This window comes from Augochlora pura, chromosome 5 (assembly GCF_028453695.1).
Source record: "Augochlora pura isolate Apur16 chromosome 5, APUR_v2.2.1, whole genome shotgun sequence".
In the NCBI taxonomy this organism is placed as follows: domain Eukaryota; kingdom Metazoa; phylum Arthropoda; class Insecta; order Hymenoptera; family Halictidae; genus Augochlora; species Augochlora pura.
The window spans coordinates 13,730,327-13,752,851 of NC_135776.1; the positions used below are offsets into that span (position 1 = coordinate 13,730,327).

General features: G+C 38.8%; 2 protein-coding genes across 3 annotated transcripts in view; one reads left to right on the forward strand and one right to left on the reverse strand.

The window, feature by feature from the left end:
- The window catches only part of LOC144469807 (octopamine receptor beta-2R), an 89,268-nt gene that overhangs the window by 15,182 nt on the left and 51,561 nt on the right, over positions 1–22,525 (reverse strand). The window lies entirely within an intron of this gene.
- LOC144470023 (thymidylate kinase-like) lies at positions 17,559–18,622 on the forward strand. Its single transcript, XM_078180802.1, has 2 exons — positions 17,559–17,617; positions 17,755–18,622. Exon 2 carries the CDS (start codon positions 17,821–17,823, stop codon positions 18,451–18,453), a length of 633 nt encoding a protein of 210 aa, XP_078036928.1. The 5' UTR covers positions 17,559–17,617; positions 17,755–17,820; the 3' UTR covers positions 18,454–18,622.

Sequence of the window (22,525 nt, forward strand, 5' to 3'; positions counted from 1 at the left end):
TACTTAAACTTCGCGCTGCTGAAGCATTCTTCTCGCGTCATTTAAGTTTACTTTAATATGAGCTCGATTATCCAGACACCGCGCTAGTTGGAACAGTGTCGGCGTTATTGCACGATTTGTGGGAAAATAAAGAACAATTGCGAACAGAATCGTTGGCGAATGGCATTAAAGCGATGCAAAGAGACGCGTTCCGTTTCAGTTTTCGCGAAGATACGGGTTGTTCCTTTTCGTTGCCTTGACACAGATAAAGCCACCATGTTGTCTTTAATATGACAAGCAGCTTGGTGAGCCCCAGTTTGCAATTATTTACAAGGTTCCCTCCGAAAAGTGTCCAAGTTTCAAATTACGCGAGTGTTATAATAGGTTTAATTGTATCCGGAACTATTTTAATAGCTCCTCCTGGCTGACGTTGCCTCTGTCAGGAACATTTCAGCGTCGTTGACGTTACGAGCCGAAGGTAGTAATTAAGATTATCATTCGTCGCAATTAAGTATTTTAAAAATAAATTTTTCTCTGCTTAGAAACCTCTTCTATTACTTTGGTTTATAGAAAATTCCGTCGCCTCATGTTCTATGACAAATTTTCTATGACGCGATGTGAAATTATTGAACGATTATTAATTGTTGTTTAAATATTTTCGACTCTATTACGCTGTGCCCGAGCTGGCTGCATAATAGATAAGAAATTAATACGAGCAATGAATTTCATTTAAATATTGGCTGTTTGTAAAATGCTTAATTAAGTTGTGGAATACGTTGCACAGGGGAAATGTTGGTATTTCGTAAATGAAATGGTAATTGTATTTTGGTTAAATACGATATTAAATGATAATAATTATACTAGAACAGATTATAAACGCGATACAGCCCCCGGAATTTATTACACGAATTTCGTATAATTTTCTTTGACATGTGAGGACACCCCCGCATCCGTCAACTAAATAATGGCAACATATAATGCACACACGATCGTAAAACCCCATGCATAGCTCATCGATACTTTCCGCATTATCTATGCAGTAGTGTTGAACATGTAATAAATAGTAAATAATATTCGCTTGCCATTAATAATTACTTAAACAAGGATCTCTATGCATTCAAGTACCGTCTAATATAATTATTATAGTACCGTCTAATATAATTATTATAGTACCGTCTAATGTAATTATTAGAGTACCGTCTAATGTAATTATTAGAGTACCGTCTAATATAATTATTAGAATACCGTGTAATGTAATGATTACAGCACCGTCTTTTTATATACCGATTGCAAGAGTTACGCATCCCGCCATCGACAAACCACTCGGTTCCACCGCAGCGGGCGTGACGCCCGACAGAAAATAATGAATTAGTGATCGGCAGAGCAAATATTTGCTCGAACCGAGGACCGTTCGCAGCCTCTCGTCTCCGATTGCGAGGCGAGCACGCATTCAGCCCTTTGAAGAGGCTCCGCCAGTTTCCCCCGATTGTCACCACTCGAAACGAACGACGACGTGCCGGAAGAATGAGTAACCTTGAATGGGAACCCTCTTTTTCTGCCGCGTCGTCTGCCTCTCGAGCTCCGTTGACCGTGCCGCGACAGGGCCGTGTCAAGTGCACTCCCCGTTCCCGGCCGTGTGTAATTTATGATCCGCTATTTTTGCGGTACATTTGGGTCAATTATTCTCCGACGGCGAGCGTGCTAGTCCCGCGGAACGCGATTCCGATGAAAAACACCCGGGACGTCTCCGCAACCCCTAACCCTCGCCCCGCGCCCCCGTCACACCTTACGCCAACGGGGACGGCACTTTTATTCCCCAATGGCAACGACGACATCGCCCGGATTTGCGTTTGACTACTCTGCATGTGTGTCTTACGCCTTTGTCCTTTCATGTTTTGCCTTCTGGCCCACACCTTTCTCTTTCTTTCTCTCTCTCTCTCTCTCTCTCTCTCTCTCTCTCTCTCTTTGCCTCTATTTCACAGTCTCTTTTTGTCTCTTTGCGTCTCTCATTATTTCCATCTATCTATATATGTATATACTTCTTTGTCTCTCTCTATCCTCCCCTTATCTCCCTGTCTTTCTATATCTGTCTCGGTCCGTCTCTTTTTCTCTCTCCCTCTTCCTCCATTAAGTCTACATAGTCGTCTCGTGCACGAATTCTCGGCTGATCGATGCAACGACCACGCTCCAAGAAGCAGTCTAACTGATGAGACTGCGAGAAGTAGTTAAACGTTGGTCCGACAGTGTGCCAGAATGATTGGCTGGGTTGAGGATCGGTTGATGAACATGGGACGGTATTCTGATGGAGATGGCGGTCCGACTGAATTAAAGTTTTCGTAGTTTTACGATAATTATCGGGTAGCATGCTTGTTTTACGCGTTCCTGCGATAGAGTAGTCATACGTATCGCAAGAAATTGATTAGTCTTGATTTGAAACTGCATATTACTGTTATTCGTGTTATTAGATGCTGCCAGTTATTATATGTTGCTGTTGGTTCTATTATAAGATTGTTTAATTGGATAATAGGATGACGCGAAGGGGAGAAAGAGATAGAGAGAGGGGGGGGGGGTGGAAATGTAGCCTCGTTTTTGAAACTGTCAAAGTTTTACACGTTTTCATCGTTCACAAATGGACTTTGGGATGCGACAGTTTCAGTCGGTGACGAAAATACCCGTAACACAAGATAGACCCATTAGACTGTCGACTCTAAACAGTGGTGCAGCAATTGGACGTCAATCACACCCGCATTCCTTTGTGTAGCTAACCTTTCATCTCAGTACAATGCGCGTGTCTGTCATTTTTAGAGACGATTCTACCGTTTGGAATAGGACGAAATTAGGGGTGACTATACAAGGGGATCTACTAAAAATTGAAACATCTTCTCCCTTATATACTTTCCCATATCATTGAAAACGATGAGCGGATATTTATAAATGAATATTTTATGAAGTGAATATGTATGAATGAATATTTAGATAACTCGCCCTGTCCACTGTAAAGCTTTCGTATAAAGAAATTAAATCGACTCAACACTCATAATTCAATTCAGTATTTCATATAAAATTACCTAATTAATAAATGAGTTATTCCTGTGTGGATTTACGTGTTCCTTTTAAGAAAATTTATTATCAATTGAATTACTCGTTGGTAAGATACAGTGATACTTGAATTTATGTATACTGCACATTGACAGAATCTCTATTAACATAATTTATAAACATGAGCAATATTAAAAATCTTCGATAAAATAGACAACGTTGACTATCTATATCTAGATATTATATGCCTCTAGATTATTTAAATATATTAATCCAAGGGACCCGTAGAATATAAGTACGGTTTCATATATTAAGAGAATAATTATTACTGAAAGCATTTCGATTTCATATCGTTCCAAGGACTTTGCATATTGAACCCCCTACCCTAACTCGGCGCGGGGATAATCCTCAACAGTCACCTTGTCATTGCCAAACTTATATATGTACTCGACCGCGTCCGGACGAGACAGTTGTATTTCGGATATTCTACGTCGATCACCCTAATCCGCGATACTATTGCGATATATATATATATTTAACAATCGGTCATTTCGCTATTCGGTCATTTTATTAACCAGTTATGTATTTAATCCTCCAATTGGCTGATCGGTTATTTGAACTTAATCGTAAGGTTGGGATACCGGAGTGTTTGCGAGTGTTTGTGACTGCTGTTTCCTGGAACCATGTGCATGGTGCAGAGACGGAGAGGCAACGATCCAGCCTTCGCCGGACTTTTTCCTGCTGAATGATTACGATGTAGCTGCCTCCTGTCATCAACAATAGTAAGTCAATATTTTAAAAAATCATTTTTCGTATCACGTAGAAATTGTAGAGCCTTCTGACAAGAACAGTGACCAAAGGATTGCCCGGTAATCCTTTGAGTGGTAGTCTGTTTCTTAGTTAGATAGGGTTTTCCTGCACGCCGCAGTTTCCTTCGATTATTTCAAGTTTTAATCATTTATTTAATAATTTATCATTCCTATTTTTTAAATATAGCATTAGGTAGGATAAGTAACTTGCTTTACAGTGTGCGTGTGAACTGTTAGGTAGGGCCGGGGTTGACCGTCGTTCTGCCTCGACTAGGCCACGATTCGCTCGATGGTCAGTCACCGGTAGGGCTCAAAGGGTTCGCTACGAACTTTAATGGAACGAAGCATGACGTTCGATACATGGTTCGAAATCGACTTTTTGGAAATTCTCTTAGCTTCTGCGTTCGCGGACGCGTACGCGCGGCTATTAGCGCTACCAGCACGATTATCGACTTTTTCCGAGACGTTGTTTCTTTGTTTCGGAAATCGTTGGTATTTTACTAGCTGCGGAGCACGTGTAGGGTTCTAGGTTCATCAGGCGAATCGCCGAAGAAAAGAAGAGGCAGAATGCCGAAGAGACCTCTCCGAGAAACTCTCGAGAGAGGCCACCTTATATTTACGGTAATACATTGTCACTGTACTCGTTTGTTAAAATAGTAGCTGTAGTAGTAGTATAATAGTAGTATAGTAGTATATGGACAGTTCTCGCCACCTGGATCAGTGTAGATGGGCACGTCCGCGATTTGCAAATAGCGTTGCGAAATGACTAAGCGTTGTTTTAATCAATTTTCTACAGAGACGAAATTTAGCGTTGTGAATAATATAGACGCGAGTTCCATTAATATTCAAATAAATTCTCTAGAGCATAGCGTTGCGAATAAAATAATCGTGATCTTAAAAAATATGTAAACTTTTTACTTAAAGTAATATAGTTCGGAGAAGGAAATAATAAAATTGAATTTCAAACACATAGAATTCCATTTAGCCATTTACCAACGAACACGTGTTTCCACTCATTACTAAACCCTATTATCTACTCTGCTGTGTTAAGAAAATCAAACTGAACGCGAATGAAACGAAAGAAAACACGGTTCCATAGACACATTCCTGATCTATTGTGCCCGACGACCGTCAGAGTAGTTAAAGCGTTAAAATTCCTCCATTGCCGTTCAACCGGTTGCAATGCATAATGGCGTCCTCGTCTGTTACGAAACCGCGTGCCGTGGAAGCAACTCAGACTTAACCTAGACCCGGACGGTGGCGTTTTCAGGCCTAATCTTAGCTTCGCGGTCTTTTAATCTTCGCGAACGAGGGTTATCTTCGTCCTCGGGCGTCGCCGCAGCACACCAGCGCATCGAACAAAGATGATATCCTCGAGCTTGTTTCGCGACGACACCTCGCCAAGGCCACGTTCTCCAATGCCGCCCCAGGTGTCCCGTATTACGGTCAGCGCATCTCTTCTCCGTCAGGGACCGTCAGCGATGCTTGATGAAATTATTTCCTGCTCGCGAGAAATTGCCACCCAGCAATTCTCGCGAAGAAAATTGCTTTTCGCACGGTACAGACCATCCGACGATCAAAATCGAGAAATCATTGTTCTATATCCGTCCCGTAATTTAGATCGCGGTCTAATGGTTAAATGATTTTATAAATGGTTAACACTTTGCACTCGCAACCATTTTGACTGTAAATCCGAACTACTTTTGGGTGACCTACAATATTTACATTTTAAATGACTTCTTAGTGCAATACGTACATATGAAATTGAGTCTATGTAACAATCATATTTTTAACAGTTCTGTAAAAATAGACAAATTCGATGACGTAAAAATTTGATTAAAACATCGTGTAACGATTTTGAGAGGTGACCCACAGTCACCGTTCGAGTGCAAAGGATTAAATGTGGAATTAGAAATATTTCGTGGAGAGGGATCTACGCAGTTAGAATGGACGAAGCTACAATTTGCAGTGTTTTAATTTTGTATTTAGTTAATTTGCATAGCTTCGTATCGGGAACAATTTCTTTAAAATGTGTAGAATTGTAGTCGATTTATGCTTAATTTAAATGTATCTTGCACAAGTTCATTGTGCTCGTAGATAACGTAAGTTTCAAGTTGGAATATAGTCATTAAATTATATTTCTTTTAGATTCGAGGGATAATATATTATAGTATATAGAAATATTTTTCTAATCCAATTATTATAGCACTTGTTTTATAGCCTACCTTGGATTTTTATTACATAATATTAATGCGAAAGGATCCAGTAATTAATGAATAATTAATTATCATGTGAAATTAATTTTATACTTCTCCCATGCTTCCTTATTACATTAAAACAAGTGTAAATTAACATATACCATTAGAATCCATTTCTTAAGACAATTTTAAAAAAAAAAGATAATTGCTCACAGAAATTCGTACAATTTTACTGTACATTGTACACATATATTTAGGCTAGAGTAGATATAATAGATATGATGGATTATATTGAAATTACAGTGATATTTACTGAAAAAATATCATGGTATATTCCATATACATGGAAAACTCCGCAATGTGACGGAGACGAGAATATTCCTCGAAGACTCTGATCTACGATAAGCGTCGCGAAGAAGATAAATGATCCTCTTTTTGCTACATCCCCGAATTGTCCCGACCGTTTCGCTTCTGTAAACCAGGTCCAACGTTTGTGGCACTTCGTTCGCATAACGTATAAATGGAGCTTGTCTTTAACAAACATTTATGCGCATCAGAAATTCCCGACGCGAAAGCCTTGAAAATATTTGATCTTTCAAAGTATGAAAATTTCGAACCGAACGTGCCAACACATTTTCTTCGATATTACACGTCGTTCCATTTTCAACAGACGACGATTATTTATACTCTTTTTGAAGCTGATGAAACGCCCTTTACCACTATATAATAAATATAATATTTTAGCAATAAATAATAATACGATATATAATAAACGAATATGTGGAACAAAGTCGAACGAAGTATAGTCGATCTTGTAATAAATATAACACAACAGTAATAAATATATAAATAATAACATAATATATAAACGATTATAGTCGAACATACAATAAATATAACATATAAATAATAACATAATATATATTATATAAACGGATACATCGAACAAAATCGAACGAGTACAGTCGAATAAAATCGAACAAGTACAGTCGAACAAAATCATTTTTCACGATCTTTGTGTAGATATTCCTGCAGTGTCCAATCGATTGCGACGAAGTCGTATTTATCGATACTCCTAAATCGCAAACCGCGACCGTACCCATTTTTTCCAAGATACCGAAAGTGTCGTAGCTCGCGCGGATGAATCATGTAGCCGCCGTCGAAACGGCAGATCCGAAATGAATGTTAGTCGAGGTTCGTTGTAGTATAGTTGAACAGTGATGATTTTTTACGGCCGTGTATACCGTGTATACCGTGACTTACGACGCGCGTAACGTGGCAACCTGCAAATCTACAGGCAACGAAATACGAATGAATACGGGCGCGTCGTGAGTTGGACGCTGCGAATTTATCGCGACGGCGTAGACACTCTGTCAGGTGAAATTGGATTGCGAGTATCGGTGGTCCGCTACTTGTTTAAGCCTTGAACGCGTGACATGGGTCAAATGACACTCGTAATCTCCAGGTTAAAATTTGTTCGTTCGCGGTACCGATTTTGTTTCAGACTAGATTCAAATATAAAATAATTTGCAGGCAGTCAATATAAGAAGATAGAGAAATCAATAGAACAAGTATAAAGCAAATATAATATTTGTCAGCTGATATACTGTAATATAATAATTATATTATACAAGTTTAAGTATTAATCAATATTTTAACGAAATTTATTTTCTATTTCTAATTGTATCAACTAAATAAATAATTGGCAATCTATGCCAGCTGTATGATATTATATTGTACATACGCGTTTAGTCAGCCCTTATTGAAAAAAATAATGTATTTTATCGATACGAATAGCATGCTGTTTAAACATCTCCCGAGATTGTCGATTAGAGCGTTCAGTTTACAGAAAAATCCACGGTCTAGCAATAAGTCGATACGTACAAGTCGCACCGACGATTAAAATGGTTTCTCATTTCGCGGCCGACACGTAGATCCACCGTAAAACAACATTTCATCCCCGTTACGTTTATCCGCGCGGTTTTTACGCCGCGCGATCACGCGCGGGGGGTATTTAAAAATAATATTTCACCCGGTTCTATTGTTGAACCCGGCGAAATCGTTAAAGTCAACGTTTATATTTTTGCGAAGGTATCGTTGGCCCGCGAACGTAACAGGTCCAGAATTTATGTACTCTGCGCTTGACGTGCTCGCAGAGACTCGGAAGCGTATCACGCACACAACGAAATCGAGTTGCACAGTGCGCGGCGAAACTTCGATAAACATTGTACGGAGAGAGCCGGCCGCGCGCAACTTGAAAGTGTTTAAAATTCAAATAACAGTTTTCCATAATCGACCCGGCGAATTTCGCCGCGATAAAAGTTTGCCATTGCGCGCGCCTGATAAAATACTTCGCGAAATGCCCGGCCGAATTCCGTTTCGACACGGGATAGTCTCCCGGATCGTTGCTCTCTTACCTGAGAACCGACGGAAAGAACGCGGAATTACGGGAACGCAAAGTTCTATATATATTAATTCTTTACTTATTTCTGCCGGTGCGCGTTTTCTGAAATCTGTCGCAGTCTTAGCGTGAGAAATCTGCTTTATAACGACTCTGAAGAAATTACGCTAATCGTAAATACATATTATATTATATTACTTAATTTTTTAAATAATTTTTGCTATCGCTTAATCCTTCCTAATAATGTTAACAATAGAAATATTTGATGAAGATTTTTGTAGCCTTCCTTTTGATTTCGTTGATTTTTAATTGGGGTGAGTTTAACCCCCTGCCCTGTAATATCGTGCCAGACTCGGTGTCGCTAATATTTAAACGTTGAATTAAAGCAAGTCACAGAATAAATATGAATGTTCCGTCTGGTATAGAAATTGACTAAGAATAAACGAATGCTGACGCACGTAGCTGTGAAATAAGTCATAGTGCAAGGGATTGCAACTGTACAGCGCCACTAATTCTAGTCTTATTTAGTTCTAACCAAGTTTAAAACATCGCTGAAATGCGTATAAATCAATCTTGTTAATTTGAACGGAAAGGGTATAATAGCTTCTTTACAAGAAATGTTTTAACAAAGGCTTTCTCACACTATAACAACCCTTAAAGATGACGAATTAGTTACCGTGTATCAGTTAATGAAGCTGTTCAAATTGTTGTTCTTCTATGTCAAACAGAGGCTGAAAACATATACTCAACTTTCGCTAAATATACATTAAACGTACACTCAAACACTCTGAACACACACGAAACGTACACATGACTGTGCAACCCCCGCGTCGCGTACCTTGAATTATTCTAATCCCAGCGGCACATTTTTCATTCAACGCACTATAACTTTGCGAGAAAAAATCGCAGCGACTTAATTCTGCCCTCAAAATAAAGAAAAAGGTTCGAACTTTGCAGCCATGTAAAACGGCATGGTCGAAAAAATTTCTGCAACTTTGTGGGGGGCGTTAAACTTTAGGGGGTGACAACCTTTTCGGTGCTACGAGCATGCTCTCAGTTTTAGGATACATTACCGTCGTGGAGGTGCATGAATTAAATGATATTAGTGATTGCAATAAACTATCGTAAAATAAAAATTTTGTTCTTTAATTATTAAAAATTACTATGATTTTATGTCAGTTTGCAACGTAGTTAATTCTGTTCAAATGTTGACACTTCTTGCGCCAAAGTTAGCGGTGCTTTAATTTTGTTGTCGAACGTATTATAATTATACTTTTGTAATGTTAAAAAATAATATAAAAATAGCTTTGCATATTGAGATTTTCTTCAGAAGAGAGCCATAGATTTTTTGGGAATTTTACGTTCGAGAAAAGTAACAAATTTGATGCGAGAACGCTGCGAGACCGAATATTTGGTTCTAATCGTCATGATTCTCATATTTGTAAATTAATTGCGTTACCAACGCAGGGTTCGTGGTAATCGATACCAGAAGGCCTGTCCATGGGAACATTCGTCTTCCCGTTTCAAAACTGGCCAATCACGTGCCCGCCCCGTAAATTATGGAATTCCGATACGGAACGTCGCGTCAGCTCGAAAATGTCGCGAATCGGCCGCGTTTAAATATCTTGCTGTGCCGGGCCACGCCGGAATGCATCGACGGGACTATTTATTAATCGATCTACTAGCGAAATAAATGGATCGTCGGGATTATTGGCGAGTTAGCCTGGCAATTTCGGACAAGAATTACGTGAATTGGCCGCGCGGTTCGATCGTGATCGATCGCGGCTTGCGACCGCCTGGTCGATTCAATCGGAGCGATTTGTTTAAACAGCGCGTTTTATTTGGTTCGCCGATAAATTCGTCCATGGATTTTTTCACACGGCCATCAACAATTCAGTCGACGTATACATAGATACAAATTATTTACGGTCATTCGGTTACAAATATTCTGTAACGTTTAGTTGCGTTCGTATTACTTTCTAATGCAAGGTGTTCGTTTTTTAAATGAAAGGAAGTAATAAATTTGCATACACATTTCTCGCGGGATTTTAATTAAAATGCTCTAAAAGAATTGCAATATCTTTTTATAGATTTAAATGTCACATTTATTTATTACTCTAGATTTATTGAGCGTAACAAAATTCGTCTATCTAAGAGTTTGATATAATTGAGATCTTATCTTAGTTGTCTGATCGATATTAATAATCATTGTCCTATGGAGAATAGTAACAATCACCTCAACGCCATCAAAATTATTCTTAAAGAAGACAAAGTTTATAAACGTAATACAGAAAATTGCGCAGCGATATTAATACTAAACGTATCAAGCCGAAATTAGCAAACGTATTTTAGAAAACATTATTATATTCAAAATTTGTCAGCACCGTTTACAATATAGAGACCATAGAGATGAACAATGAAACGAGTAGAAAATAACCAATATCAAAGATATGAAAATCGGAGCGTTCTAGAGCGATACACTTTCGCGTAAAAGTTCGAAAGTTGCGTAATTTTCGGCAACGGGGAAATCGAAATCGCGGCAAGTTCCGAGTGCAATTCCATGCACTTCGCGCAGTCCTAATATAAAAATCAATTGATAGAAATCTCCGTCGGCGAAGTAGAAGCCAAGTTCTAAAGCGGCACACGTTCCAGCGTCTGGCCGGCGGTATCTGAAAGAGCGGTAAAAGGGGGAACGTCTTTCCTCCGGCGACGCGTTTCGCCTCGTCCTTTCCGTCGTGGAAAATACCTATTTCCCCGTCGGACGGAATAAAATTCCGCGTCTGGGAATTCCTGGCCGCGTCGGGGACTCGCCGCGTCACGTGAGCGAAGCCGCCATGTAAATCGCGCTCTCGAACGTCGAATATAAGTAGAATTCTCGACGATAGAGCCGGACCAAGGACACCGGATCCGTGGATCTCGTAAGATCAATGACGAGCCGGCCTCGCGTCCCTAACCGCGCCGTCTAATGAGAATTTCTCGCATTTCCGATCGTCGGGGACCGACCGGGCTTTTGTATCCCCGCTAATTTTGGCACCCCGTCGCATAAATCCATTCCGCAACGGCCCGAGGAATGGCGACAGCGAATTCCCGTTTTCGGAACGGAATTCCAGCAGGTCCGATCCCCCGTCGCAGCGCCTCTTTATTTTCCATGGTGATGGGGCCAGACAGAAAATGCCTGATTATGGTGACAGGGGTGTATAATGTGTTCTGAAAATGCTCGAATCGAATGCTGATTTCGAGACGCTCTTCTCTCAGCGAATTTACCCTCCGCGACATGCAATGGTTCTTTGCGATATTTCGTTAAGAATTATTAAAATTTGCAACGGGAAAAATAGAAATTGATAGTGAAATAAAAATAACAAATTCCATTCGCTCTTTATTATAAAATATTGTTACAATGTACAATATAATGTAACATAATGTAAGGCAATATAGAACAGCGAAATTTTTGACGGGACAAATTACTTGTATGTACAAAGGGTTGTATATCGATACAATATCATTAAAATTACGTCTCGTCGTCAAAATATCTTATATTTTTAAAAAGAGTCCCAGACGAGGATTGTGGCAGTGAGTGGATTAAAATAAATTCCATCTTGCTTGGGTAATTTTCAAACCGCCCCCGTATTTTTGTCCGCGGTCCGCGAGCACCTATCGATTAATCGCGAACCGTTGACACAGTTCCGAACAAAGTTGCACGGTTGAAGCTCGCTCGATGCACGAGGAGGCCGAAATTTCCAGCCGGTCGAGAGATCGATACCGAGAAGAGAGAGAGAGAGAGATCGATACCGAGAAGAGAGAGAAAGAGAGAGACTGGGACAGACAGAGAAAGAAAGAGAGAGAGAGAGAGAGAGAGAGAAAGAGAGTTCGTACGTTTCCAGACGCTGCGTACGGCGAACACGCGGCGCGTGCATATCTCGGCCGATTGCCAAGCAGAGATCCGAGGGTCATTTGAAATTCAGATATTGGCCACTCTTGCCAGGGAAACGGTGCAAATATTTTTCGCGTGGCCTTTTCATCGACGCGGCCCGTTCTTCGCGCCGGAAACCGGATCCTCGTTGTCGCCGACAATGAAATACGAGCGGCAACGAAACAGAAAAATCCCGTGTTCCGCCGAACGGGGAAGAGTAATGCCGTTCGCCTGTTTCTTATCGTTATTCCGACCACGCCGCGCGAGGCCGGTCTAGCGATTATCGGGCAAGCGATTGATACCGTGGGGAACAATTTCCAGAAAATATTGAATTCGCGCCGCGGTCGCAAGGCGCAAAGATTGCTTTCCTTAGTCTCGTCCCCTTTGCCTCGCGTGCTGCACTATAGTCCCTGTGTCCTCTTGCGATAGGCGACCGCTGGACGGAGAGGACTGGTCTTTTGGGAGAACGACGTCGCAGAATCATTTTCTATTTCAGCTTACGTTTTAGAATAATCTTCGAAGCCAAAGAGTATAAAATCGAGGATGGAATATTTCATATAAATCCCTTCAAGATTGAATTCCTACAAGAATTGAAAACTTTGTACTTTAACCTCGAGATTGCATCGAGAATAAACGAATTGGAAACGTACACGTGTAGATATTCACGAATATTATATAAATAAAATACAAATATCAATATGAAATGGCGAGAAATAAATAGTAATTCTCAAATTGAATCTCTTCAAGATTGAATTCCTACAAGAATTGAAATCTTTGTACTTTAACCTCGAGATTACATGAATAAACGAATTGAGGCGTGTATATGTATATTATACATATATGTATGCATATATTCTAATCGAAGCGTGTAAATATTTACAAATAATAATCAGTAAATAAGATACAAATAAAAATATGAAATGACGAAAAATAAATAGTAACTCTCAAATTGGGGATTATGAAATTAAATAATTGTCTAAGATAAATGGCTTCGAGTCCGATTGCTTTCAAACAAATAGTACAAATCGTTGACCAAATTGGTGGTTCTATTTTCGGCGGAGAAACCGACAACCTTTTTATCGAACACGCTGTAAATTCTGTTAAAACGTCGGTCCGGAGTGAAACGGCACCCTCTTTTTCGTTATCGCGGCTACATCGCCGAGACTCGTGCAAATCTGCGGAGACTCCCGAGAGGCTTTCCCTGTCCTTGTCTTCTTGATAACAGTCAAGGACACCGGATTCCGGAGCCCGACAACTTCCAAGATGTTCTACGAGAAGATCACGGGGAAAAGTCGACGCAGGGTGGCGCGGCATCCCTTAAACGGGATTTATGGGCCACGATGAACGCCTCTGGTTTCCCTAACCACCGTGGCTTTTCCGCCGCCAAACTTTCACGAATGATACACGGCGTAATAAATAATCAATCGCGGTCGCCGAGATTGCAGCTGCACCACCGGAACCGCGAACGTTCCTCTCGAAATTGAAAGTTGGCTGACGCTTGCGTCGCGACGCACAGTGCTCGAATCATAAGGCAGGTTTAACACTTAACCCTTTACCCTCGAGCGGTAAGTCCGAGGCACTATTAAAATTATTCCATCACGTTCCAAGATCATTTTTCTATCATTATTACTATATTATTATGTATATGAAATTGATAAAAGTGTACCTGTTGCATGAGTCGCGAGACTCGATTCAGCATGCATAAGATGCACTGTGTCATACAAAATGGAAATACTATAAGACAGAATAATTATTTTAGATTCACAGTTGAAATTCCCACGAGTTCAAAGGGTTAAAAGTGTATGATTTAACGGGTCAATACGTATGTTGTAATATAGAATGAAAAATATGAAGCGTGCGACGTTTCTCGCAAGAACAGCTGCATGGAATTAATTTCATTTAATGGACTAGACCAAAAAGCTATACTTAATCGCTCGAAACGTTAAAAGCATAAAACAATGGAAATGTTTTAAAAGAGTTGCAACGCAGATATATCCGTGTTATGCGGCACTTAATAAATTAGAAAGTCGTCGACGGAGATTGCAAGTTTTCGGGGGAGCGGGCTAATTAAAGAATGGCGGAGTCATCAGCGGAAGATGCAATTTTTGCAGAGCTCGCGCGGATCAGATTAATCGATGGCAGGACTACTTGTGTAGCGATCGGCGCAAAGAGGGAACGACGACGTCACACGATTTCGCCAGGAATTGGCATGGCGTTCGAATAGTTCCTCTTGATCGAAGGTCAGTGTCGTAATTGGCCGGTGCCGCGAGCCGCATTATTTACGGAAACACTCGGACATTCTAAAACCGACTGCCGTGCTCGCCTTCAATTACGAAATTCCCAATTGCATCGTCCGAGGAAATAGAAAACCCTCGCCCCGCTTCCACGAACCCTTGCCTTTGCATGTTCGAAGTCCCCCTTGTCCTTCGCGCAAAAACGTCTTCATTAAATTTAATTATACGGAGAACATAATTAGTTACCACTTAGTGATACTGCTAAGATTTTTGAAACGATTGATAAGATTTTTATGTGTTAAAGGATACGATGCTTTCTTCATATTGTAAATATGATTTTTCTACGTAATTCTTTAAATATAATTTCTCGTGTTATATCCAAATAATTAGGTTATTATTTAAAGATAATTTCACAGCTTCTTTCTCAATATTTAGGTCATTATTGAAATATAATTTCATAGCTTCTCTCTCGATAATTAGATCATTATTTGAATAGAATTTCATGGCTTCTTTCTCGATAATTAGGTCATTTTTTAAATAGAATTTCATAGCTTCTTTCTCGGTAATTAGGTCATTATTTAAATATAACTTCATAGCTTTTTTCTCGATAATTAGGTCATTATTTAAATATAATTTCATAGCTTTTTTCACGATAATTAGGTAATTATTAAAATATGACCTCTTAACCTCTTTCTCGATAATTACATAAATTGTGAAATATAATTTCTTATCATATTCCTAGTTAATTATGTACTTCTTCAATTATAAATCCTTGCCTTATTTCTGAATAATTAAATATAATGGTAAATATAATTTGGAAAAATTGGCAGCTGTCCAATAGATTCGAGCGGTAATTTTCCTATTACATTACAAGATTTTCGTATGAGACCAACCAACATTTATCTACGTAGAATAACATAAATAATATAAAATATAATAAATAAAAGAGAATGCCAGGGTTTGGGACAAGCAATTCTAAGAAAGAGCAAGGCCTGTTTAACCACGTGAAGAATTAATTCGCGTTCAATTAAGCGTTTACTCCCGGCTCATTTACCACGGAACCGTTATCGTGCCGTTTTACCCGCGATGCTCGTAACGGGCTCGTGCCATTTTCTGTCGTACGACCGTTAATTTCGGTCTCAGGAGTACTTAATTGCCGACCGCAAGGCTGCGGACCATTCCCACGAAGCACCGCCGTGCCACCCGTCCACCCACCTAAATTAAAAGGTTCGCATCATCGTGAGACCAGGATGTTCTTTGTTAGCCATTAATGCGCTGACAAGCTTCACACTTTTGCGCGTTTTAAATCGTACAGGGTCACGTCCCGTCACAAAGGCTGATTGCGAGCACGCCACTGGAAATTAAACGTTTTCGAATCACTGCAAGTGCTGCAATCGCAAGAGTAATTGTTTGAACCTCCTTCGAAATTAAATGCACGAATAACGATTTCTCTCGTTGTTTAGACTGTTCGAAACATCTGTCTTTCGTTTGACATTGATTTCTGTATTAATCGAATATTATTATTTCTGTTTTATTATTGTTAGTACCACTGTAGTCATTGTTGCTGTTATAACTATTTTATTATTATCTTTATCATTACTACTGTTATTATACTTATCGTGTAGGTATTTGAACAAATGTTTTTTTAGTACTGTGTAGGTACCAGAGACGCCACTCATTTTATATTGTTAATTGAGAAATATTAGAATAGACAATCTGAAAAAAAGAACCAGTCTAGCTGATAGATGACACTAATTATCACGTGCTTCTTGCAACCACACACCCCGTTAATAAACGTCGCTTACGCAATTAAGAAAACTCGTCTGACCGATCATGCTGCAACGATTTAAAACACTTGCAAACGCAGCATACTGCGCTTCCTTCATGGAATAATTACCGGCAGCAGTTCGCTGTGAATCGAACCAACGTAATTACAATCTCCGCGGGAATTGTTGTTCACGGTTGACGGACAACCGGCTGAATATTCAGTGGTTTAATTGATTTAATGAATATGTCAACCGGTTTCAATCTATCCACGTGGCGCGGCGGCACCGCGATCGTCCTCGAGGACAAGACGCCGGCCAGCCGATCCGCGAACGGATAAATAAACCGCAACGATGTGCAGCGGCAATTAATTGTCACTTGACGATGCCGCGGTGTCACTGCCAAGAGACCAGATGCCCCGGTTCATTGTCACAGTTCAAGGCGACCCGTTCGTTGCATCATGTGTTTAAGAGAAAATCGACCGGTGTGTCGGCCGGTCTATTTTCGGCGAATCGATACCTGAGATGCCGTTTTCCATTCTACCTACTATACTCGTTCATTCCAGCCGATCGATCCTATTTAACACTCTGATTGCAGCCTCAAACGATCCGCGAAACCAAAGCAATTTATTTGACAAAGTAGAAATCAAGAAGGTGGGGGTACTCTCTTAATCTCCTTTTGTTTTGCTTTTTATTACTATTATTACTAGATTATTTTATACATTACTATTATATTATATCATATTATTTTATATGTTATTATTTTATCATGTTAATATTAATATGTTATTCTTAACCTCTGAGTATGAATGTGAACCCACGGGAACGCGGTTGTTCCGAATTATTTCTAATATTAATATTAGTATAGCAGTCTTAACAATAATATTAATATGGCTATATTATTTTTAATATCAATATAAATATATTATTCTTAGTATTAATGTTAATATATTATGCTTTGTATTGATATGTTGTTTATGACATTAATACCAATATATCATTCTTAATACTGATGTCAACACATTATTCTTAATATTAACGTTAATATATTACTATCAGTATTTGTTAGAAATAGGTTAATTTCTAGTTTAATCAGCTCGATCTAGTTATCTTGGGCGCCACTGTCCCATGCCGCTGTATAACTAGAATGCGCGTGCGTAGATGACTTGTAGCGAGTTCTTTGTTCCCTAAATGCTATTCTTCCTTATTCTTGAGCCAGTAGTCGCACGCGCAACACGTGGTTTGATCTTGTGCGTAATATTAGTAATTATATTAGCATTCTTTGTAAGTTCTTTATAAATTCGTAGTTTCTATTGTGTATATATTTTATATAAATAAACATACATATAACATAACCTCCGCAAAGGGCCGGTGACATAAGATAACCTTATTTTAAAACAAATCTATTATTTTATCGAAAGGAAATCCGAGTGGTGATAATTCCACGTAAAGCAGTTGATTACAAACAATTAATAACACCGATAAGTATGTCGATACAACGTGGGGCATTGATTGTTTTCGAAGGATGCGACCGGGCTGGAAAATCTACACAGGTTAAGATGTTAGTCGATGCTTTGAGAAAAAAGAACATTCCTGTAGAACGTGAAGCGTTTCCTAATAGAACAACTGCTATTGGGTTAATGATAAACGACTTTTTAGCGAAAGAACGGGAATACCCGCCAGAAACGATGCATCTATTATTTTCTGCAAATAGATGGGAGCTGAAAGATGAGATTTTGAAAACTTTGAATAGTGGAGTTACCCTCATTGTTGATAGGTATGCTGCATCGGGCGCAGCTTATACAGCAGCTACAACAGGCAGAAATTTAGCCTGGTGTAAAGAACCTGACAGAGGTTTACCAAATCCAGATATAGTAATATATCTAGATGTTTCAAAGGGGTCACAACGTAAGCGTAGCAATTGGGGAAAAGAGAGATTCGAAAATACCAGTCTTCAACAATCTGTGGCATTGAATTATAATAAATTAATTGACAGCAAATGGAGTATAATTAATGCCGACCGAGACGTATCAGCGATACATTCCGAAATATTAGATGAAGTTCTAGAAACTATAGAAAAGTCAAAGCATTTGTCAATAGGTGAATTGTATAACATATAATCAGATCTATGCTGTTTTATTATTAAGTGAATTTTTAATTGTTGTTGGTCGTTTTATGTCAAGCAACTTTTTCTATAGATTTAAGAGAATCAACCAATTTTTCTACACATATATGCTGTAAAAGATGTTTATTGTATACTTTTCTATTTGTAACGCGGCATGATAATTGTTAAACGAATAAAAGGAGAAAGAATTTGTAAATAAAATGAAATTTACCATTTCTATTGTGTGTTATATACATATACATTCTGTCCCATAAGTATTCGTACCTTCATTGCTTATAAGAGAAATTTGTTGAAATCAAGGGACGATTAATTACTTCTCAATTTCGCGTATTCCACAATAAAATCCTGACAGTATTGATATGTTTTTTCTGATATTATATCATTCTTAATAGTAATATCGACACATTATTCTCAATATTAATATTAATACATCATCCTTAACATGAATCTCGAAAGAAATCTAGAACTCGAAGCATCAAAACTTGAAAAGTCGTAGAATCGTGAAGTTATTGTCGCGAAAGATATTTGTTCATATCAAACTGCCATGCCGGATCGAAGTTCGCGAACTGTTCCATCATTCGGATCAGAGGGTCGATATATTGTATTTTTTCGCGTGTCCAACCTACTCGAAAAAGATCCGCGAGTGAAGTTTGCGCCGCGGTTATGCGACATCTGGATATTATTCTTCGGTGCCGGAAGTTGGCCATATTTACCGTCGCGGGGGGGGGGGGGGGGGGCGAAGTTCCAGAGAACATCCGCGTAACCGTAACATTTTATTCTGGAACTCTGTCGTCCCGAGTTCCTCCGAAGAGCGTTTTGGTCCTCGAGATTTCTGTGTACCTTTCTGAGAGTTTCGCGGTGGCCATATTATTAAAATGGCAGTGGAGGTGGGGACGGCGTTGCATACATTGTGGAGTTTGTGAATTTGTTGGAATGATGAATAAACGACACTACATTATTTTTGACTAATTAAACTTGTTGAGAGAGTTTACATTTATTTTATCTGTTTTATACACCTTCTGATGTGTTTAACATTTTCTGCTTAGCTTATTTTATTTTATCTGGTTGGTCTATCTATTTTATATAATATTAAATATTTATCTTTATTTCAGTATTTAGAACGCGATAATTCTTTCGATGTTGGCCTAGAAGAGTTGAATTTTTGGTTAGAAGATAGAGGGACTAATGCACTAGACAATGACTAAACTGCTTTCTTGCAATTATGCTATAGGAATGACAAAACAAAACAAAAAAACACTCATTTTTTAATTTTTCTATCTAGTTAATACCTTTAAAAAATTACTGCGTTTTAAAGAAATAGCGAATATCAAACACTGCATTTATTTTATCACCGACTTTGACTATGCTATTTATTCAACATACTTTGTGTCCTTAAGGTAACTATTACTTGAACACTGTGCCTTTAATTATTGTACGACTCCAGTCAATCATTCATTGCAGCAAAATCAAAGGAAGAAAAGAACTTGTTAAACAGAATGCCGCGTTTGTTATCGCTTAGTAAGGAATTTTCGTTAGGTGTACATTGGGTCATGATTTCAAGCGAAATTTGCATGACATTGTTTGCTGGTCGTCGTCGATCAATCATTTGGACAGCGGCGATATTCAAGTGTAAGTAAATACGCGATGAAACTCCAGCTCGCTATTGTTAACGCACCTGTCACGTTTTCTAGTATCAGGTCTGCCTTATTATGTAATTATTAAATGGTGACGGGCCCAAACTAATATTGGAGTTGTGTTACAACTTCGGTATCGCTAGGAAGTTTCGCATTGTACACAGCTGACGGCTCTCGCCAATGCGATCGTCATCGAAATTCTAAAGCCGCTTTCTCATAAAAGCAACATTCCTTGATTTTCCATAAATTATCGCATTACGCGCAAATGTATTTTTACAAACATTTCCTCGACCAAATAACTGATAACAATATTAAAAAAAAATATTATTTTAGGTACGCTGAATACCCTTACTTGATCAATATTATGTTGCATTATAGAATTTCAATATTGTTCAAGTAATAGATTTATCAGCGATTAAATAAATAAATAAATAAAAAGGAAAGATTGATAAGTTAACCATATATATAAGCAGTATAGTCTCTATTAATTATTAGGTGCTCTAGAAGCTAGACATTCTGTGTAATCAGGGTGTATAAATTACTTTAAAAAATTAAATTAAGCATGGCGCGATGGATTATATCTTAAACAAAGTAGACAATTGTTCGGAAGCCTCGATGTAGCGTTTTTTGGAAGAGTTACAGTTACATAAGCTTTTTTATTACTGCTACTTTGTACGTGTACTGTTAGCACTTTGTTTACGTGAGTTATATAACTGTGTTTTAGGCAACAATGCGCGCTCTTTTAGGCTAATTTACACTATTGCACGCTGCTATTAAATTAGTTGGTGTCTAGCAGAGTTGCCGAGTCTTTCTGGCAAGGCTTTCCCAAATTTGACACTTACGGTCAACATTATTTGGCACCTTGAATTTATTCGCTGTCTACAAACTATTTGCATCGTTGACCAACTATTATCATAACGCGCACTGAAACAATAAAGCATCTTTCAGAAGCAGTTACTCTTCGGGATAGCACGATACCGAAGGTTTCGGTTGCCAAATACCAAAATAGTGGGAGTTGGTAGACGTTGAATGTGTTGACGTGTGGAAACACAAAGTAGACGCAGGGGAAATGAGGCGTGAGCCTATAAAGTAGATGCACTTGGTAGACTGATGCACACCTTGTGCGAATTAAAAATTGTTTACAGTAATTACAGACACAGAGAATAAATGAGAAAGTGTTTGCTCTTCTAATGATATAATGACATAACTTATGTAATTTATATGATTTACATTACTTATATAATCTATATAATTTATATAATTTACATAACTTATATAATTTGTATAATTTATATAATTTTGTTCAAGAACTATAAGGCACCCTTGCGCGCTGCCGTTACTGTTAACTACAGATCAAATAGTATCAGAGTATTTTCAAGTAAATAAGGTTCAGAAAAATTAGATTTCGATTTTTTTTTTAAATAAATAAGGGGTTTACGCTATTACATTTTCAATATACTGAAGCAGAGTAACCTACTAACCTAACTGCAAGGTCGCGTTCAAGTACCAAATTACTGAAACACCAATGTACCGAAGTGCAAAATACAGAGCCGTCAAGCTCGTGACCTATTGGACTTTAAAATTGCTGATTCGCTGAAACACCAAGGTCTCGATCCATTATCACTCCTCCAGCCAGCGAACCATCTCACCGAGAAATCAATTGTTTTCATTGTACACGTCCCTCGACAAATTGTGAGGAACAATGTTGTATGGAAAGTAATTATAACGAAAAGAAAGACCATTCTTCCCTTTACACGCTTCGCAAAACTCGATTTTGCAGAAAATGATGTGCTGTATGAAAACATTTTATTATCGACCCAATTCGAAATAATAATAATAGTAACAGTGATAACGATAGGATAATAATAAAGCTAAAAATGAAAATGAAAGCAATGCGATTAAAATAGACGAAGGAAACGCAAACCAAAACCACCATAACTTCTGACAACATGATCCAAATAAATCCAGTAATAAATATATACAAAAATTATCCAGTTCATCGGAAATAACTTCGAAAACTTTATACGCAAAGAACATGAACGAATACCGAAGCATCGAATGGAAAGAAAAAGTTTCCGAAATAAATAACGCTGCAGAAGGTCGCTCGAACAATTCGGTGAACGGATGGAAGAAGCGAAATAAGGTGACAAGTGGGCGACGGGGACGTAGCGGTGGGGGGGAAGGGGGATAAACGTCGAAAAACGACAAAGTGAAATGATTTAGCCATTAACGGTGCCGGGGCAGGGTTTTTAGAACAAAGCCGAAATGGCGTCGTGGCCCGCTCATTAGAGCCATTATTGTTCAGCGTTCGCGCTCATTACGGAGTCGTACCGCGCGGAATTTCGCGGCGGCGACCGCGCTCGGGCTCTCCGGCTGTCGTCGGGATAACAAAGGCTTTGGAATTTTGACAGCGGAGACGGTGCCGCTAATTCG

What these genes read in the sequence shown, in the direction of transcription:
- LOC144470023 (XM_078180802.1), top strand. Translation starts at nt 17,821, where the DNA reads ATGTCGATACAACGTGGGGCATTGATTGTTTTCGAAGGATGCGACCGG.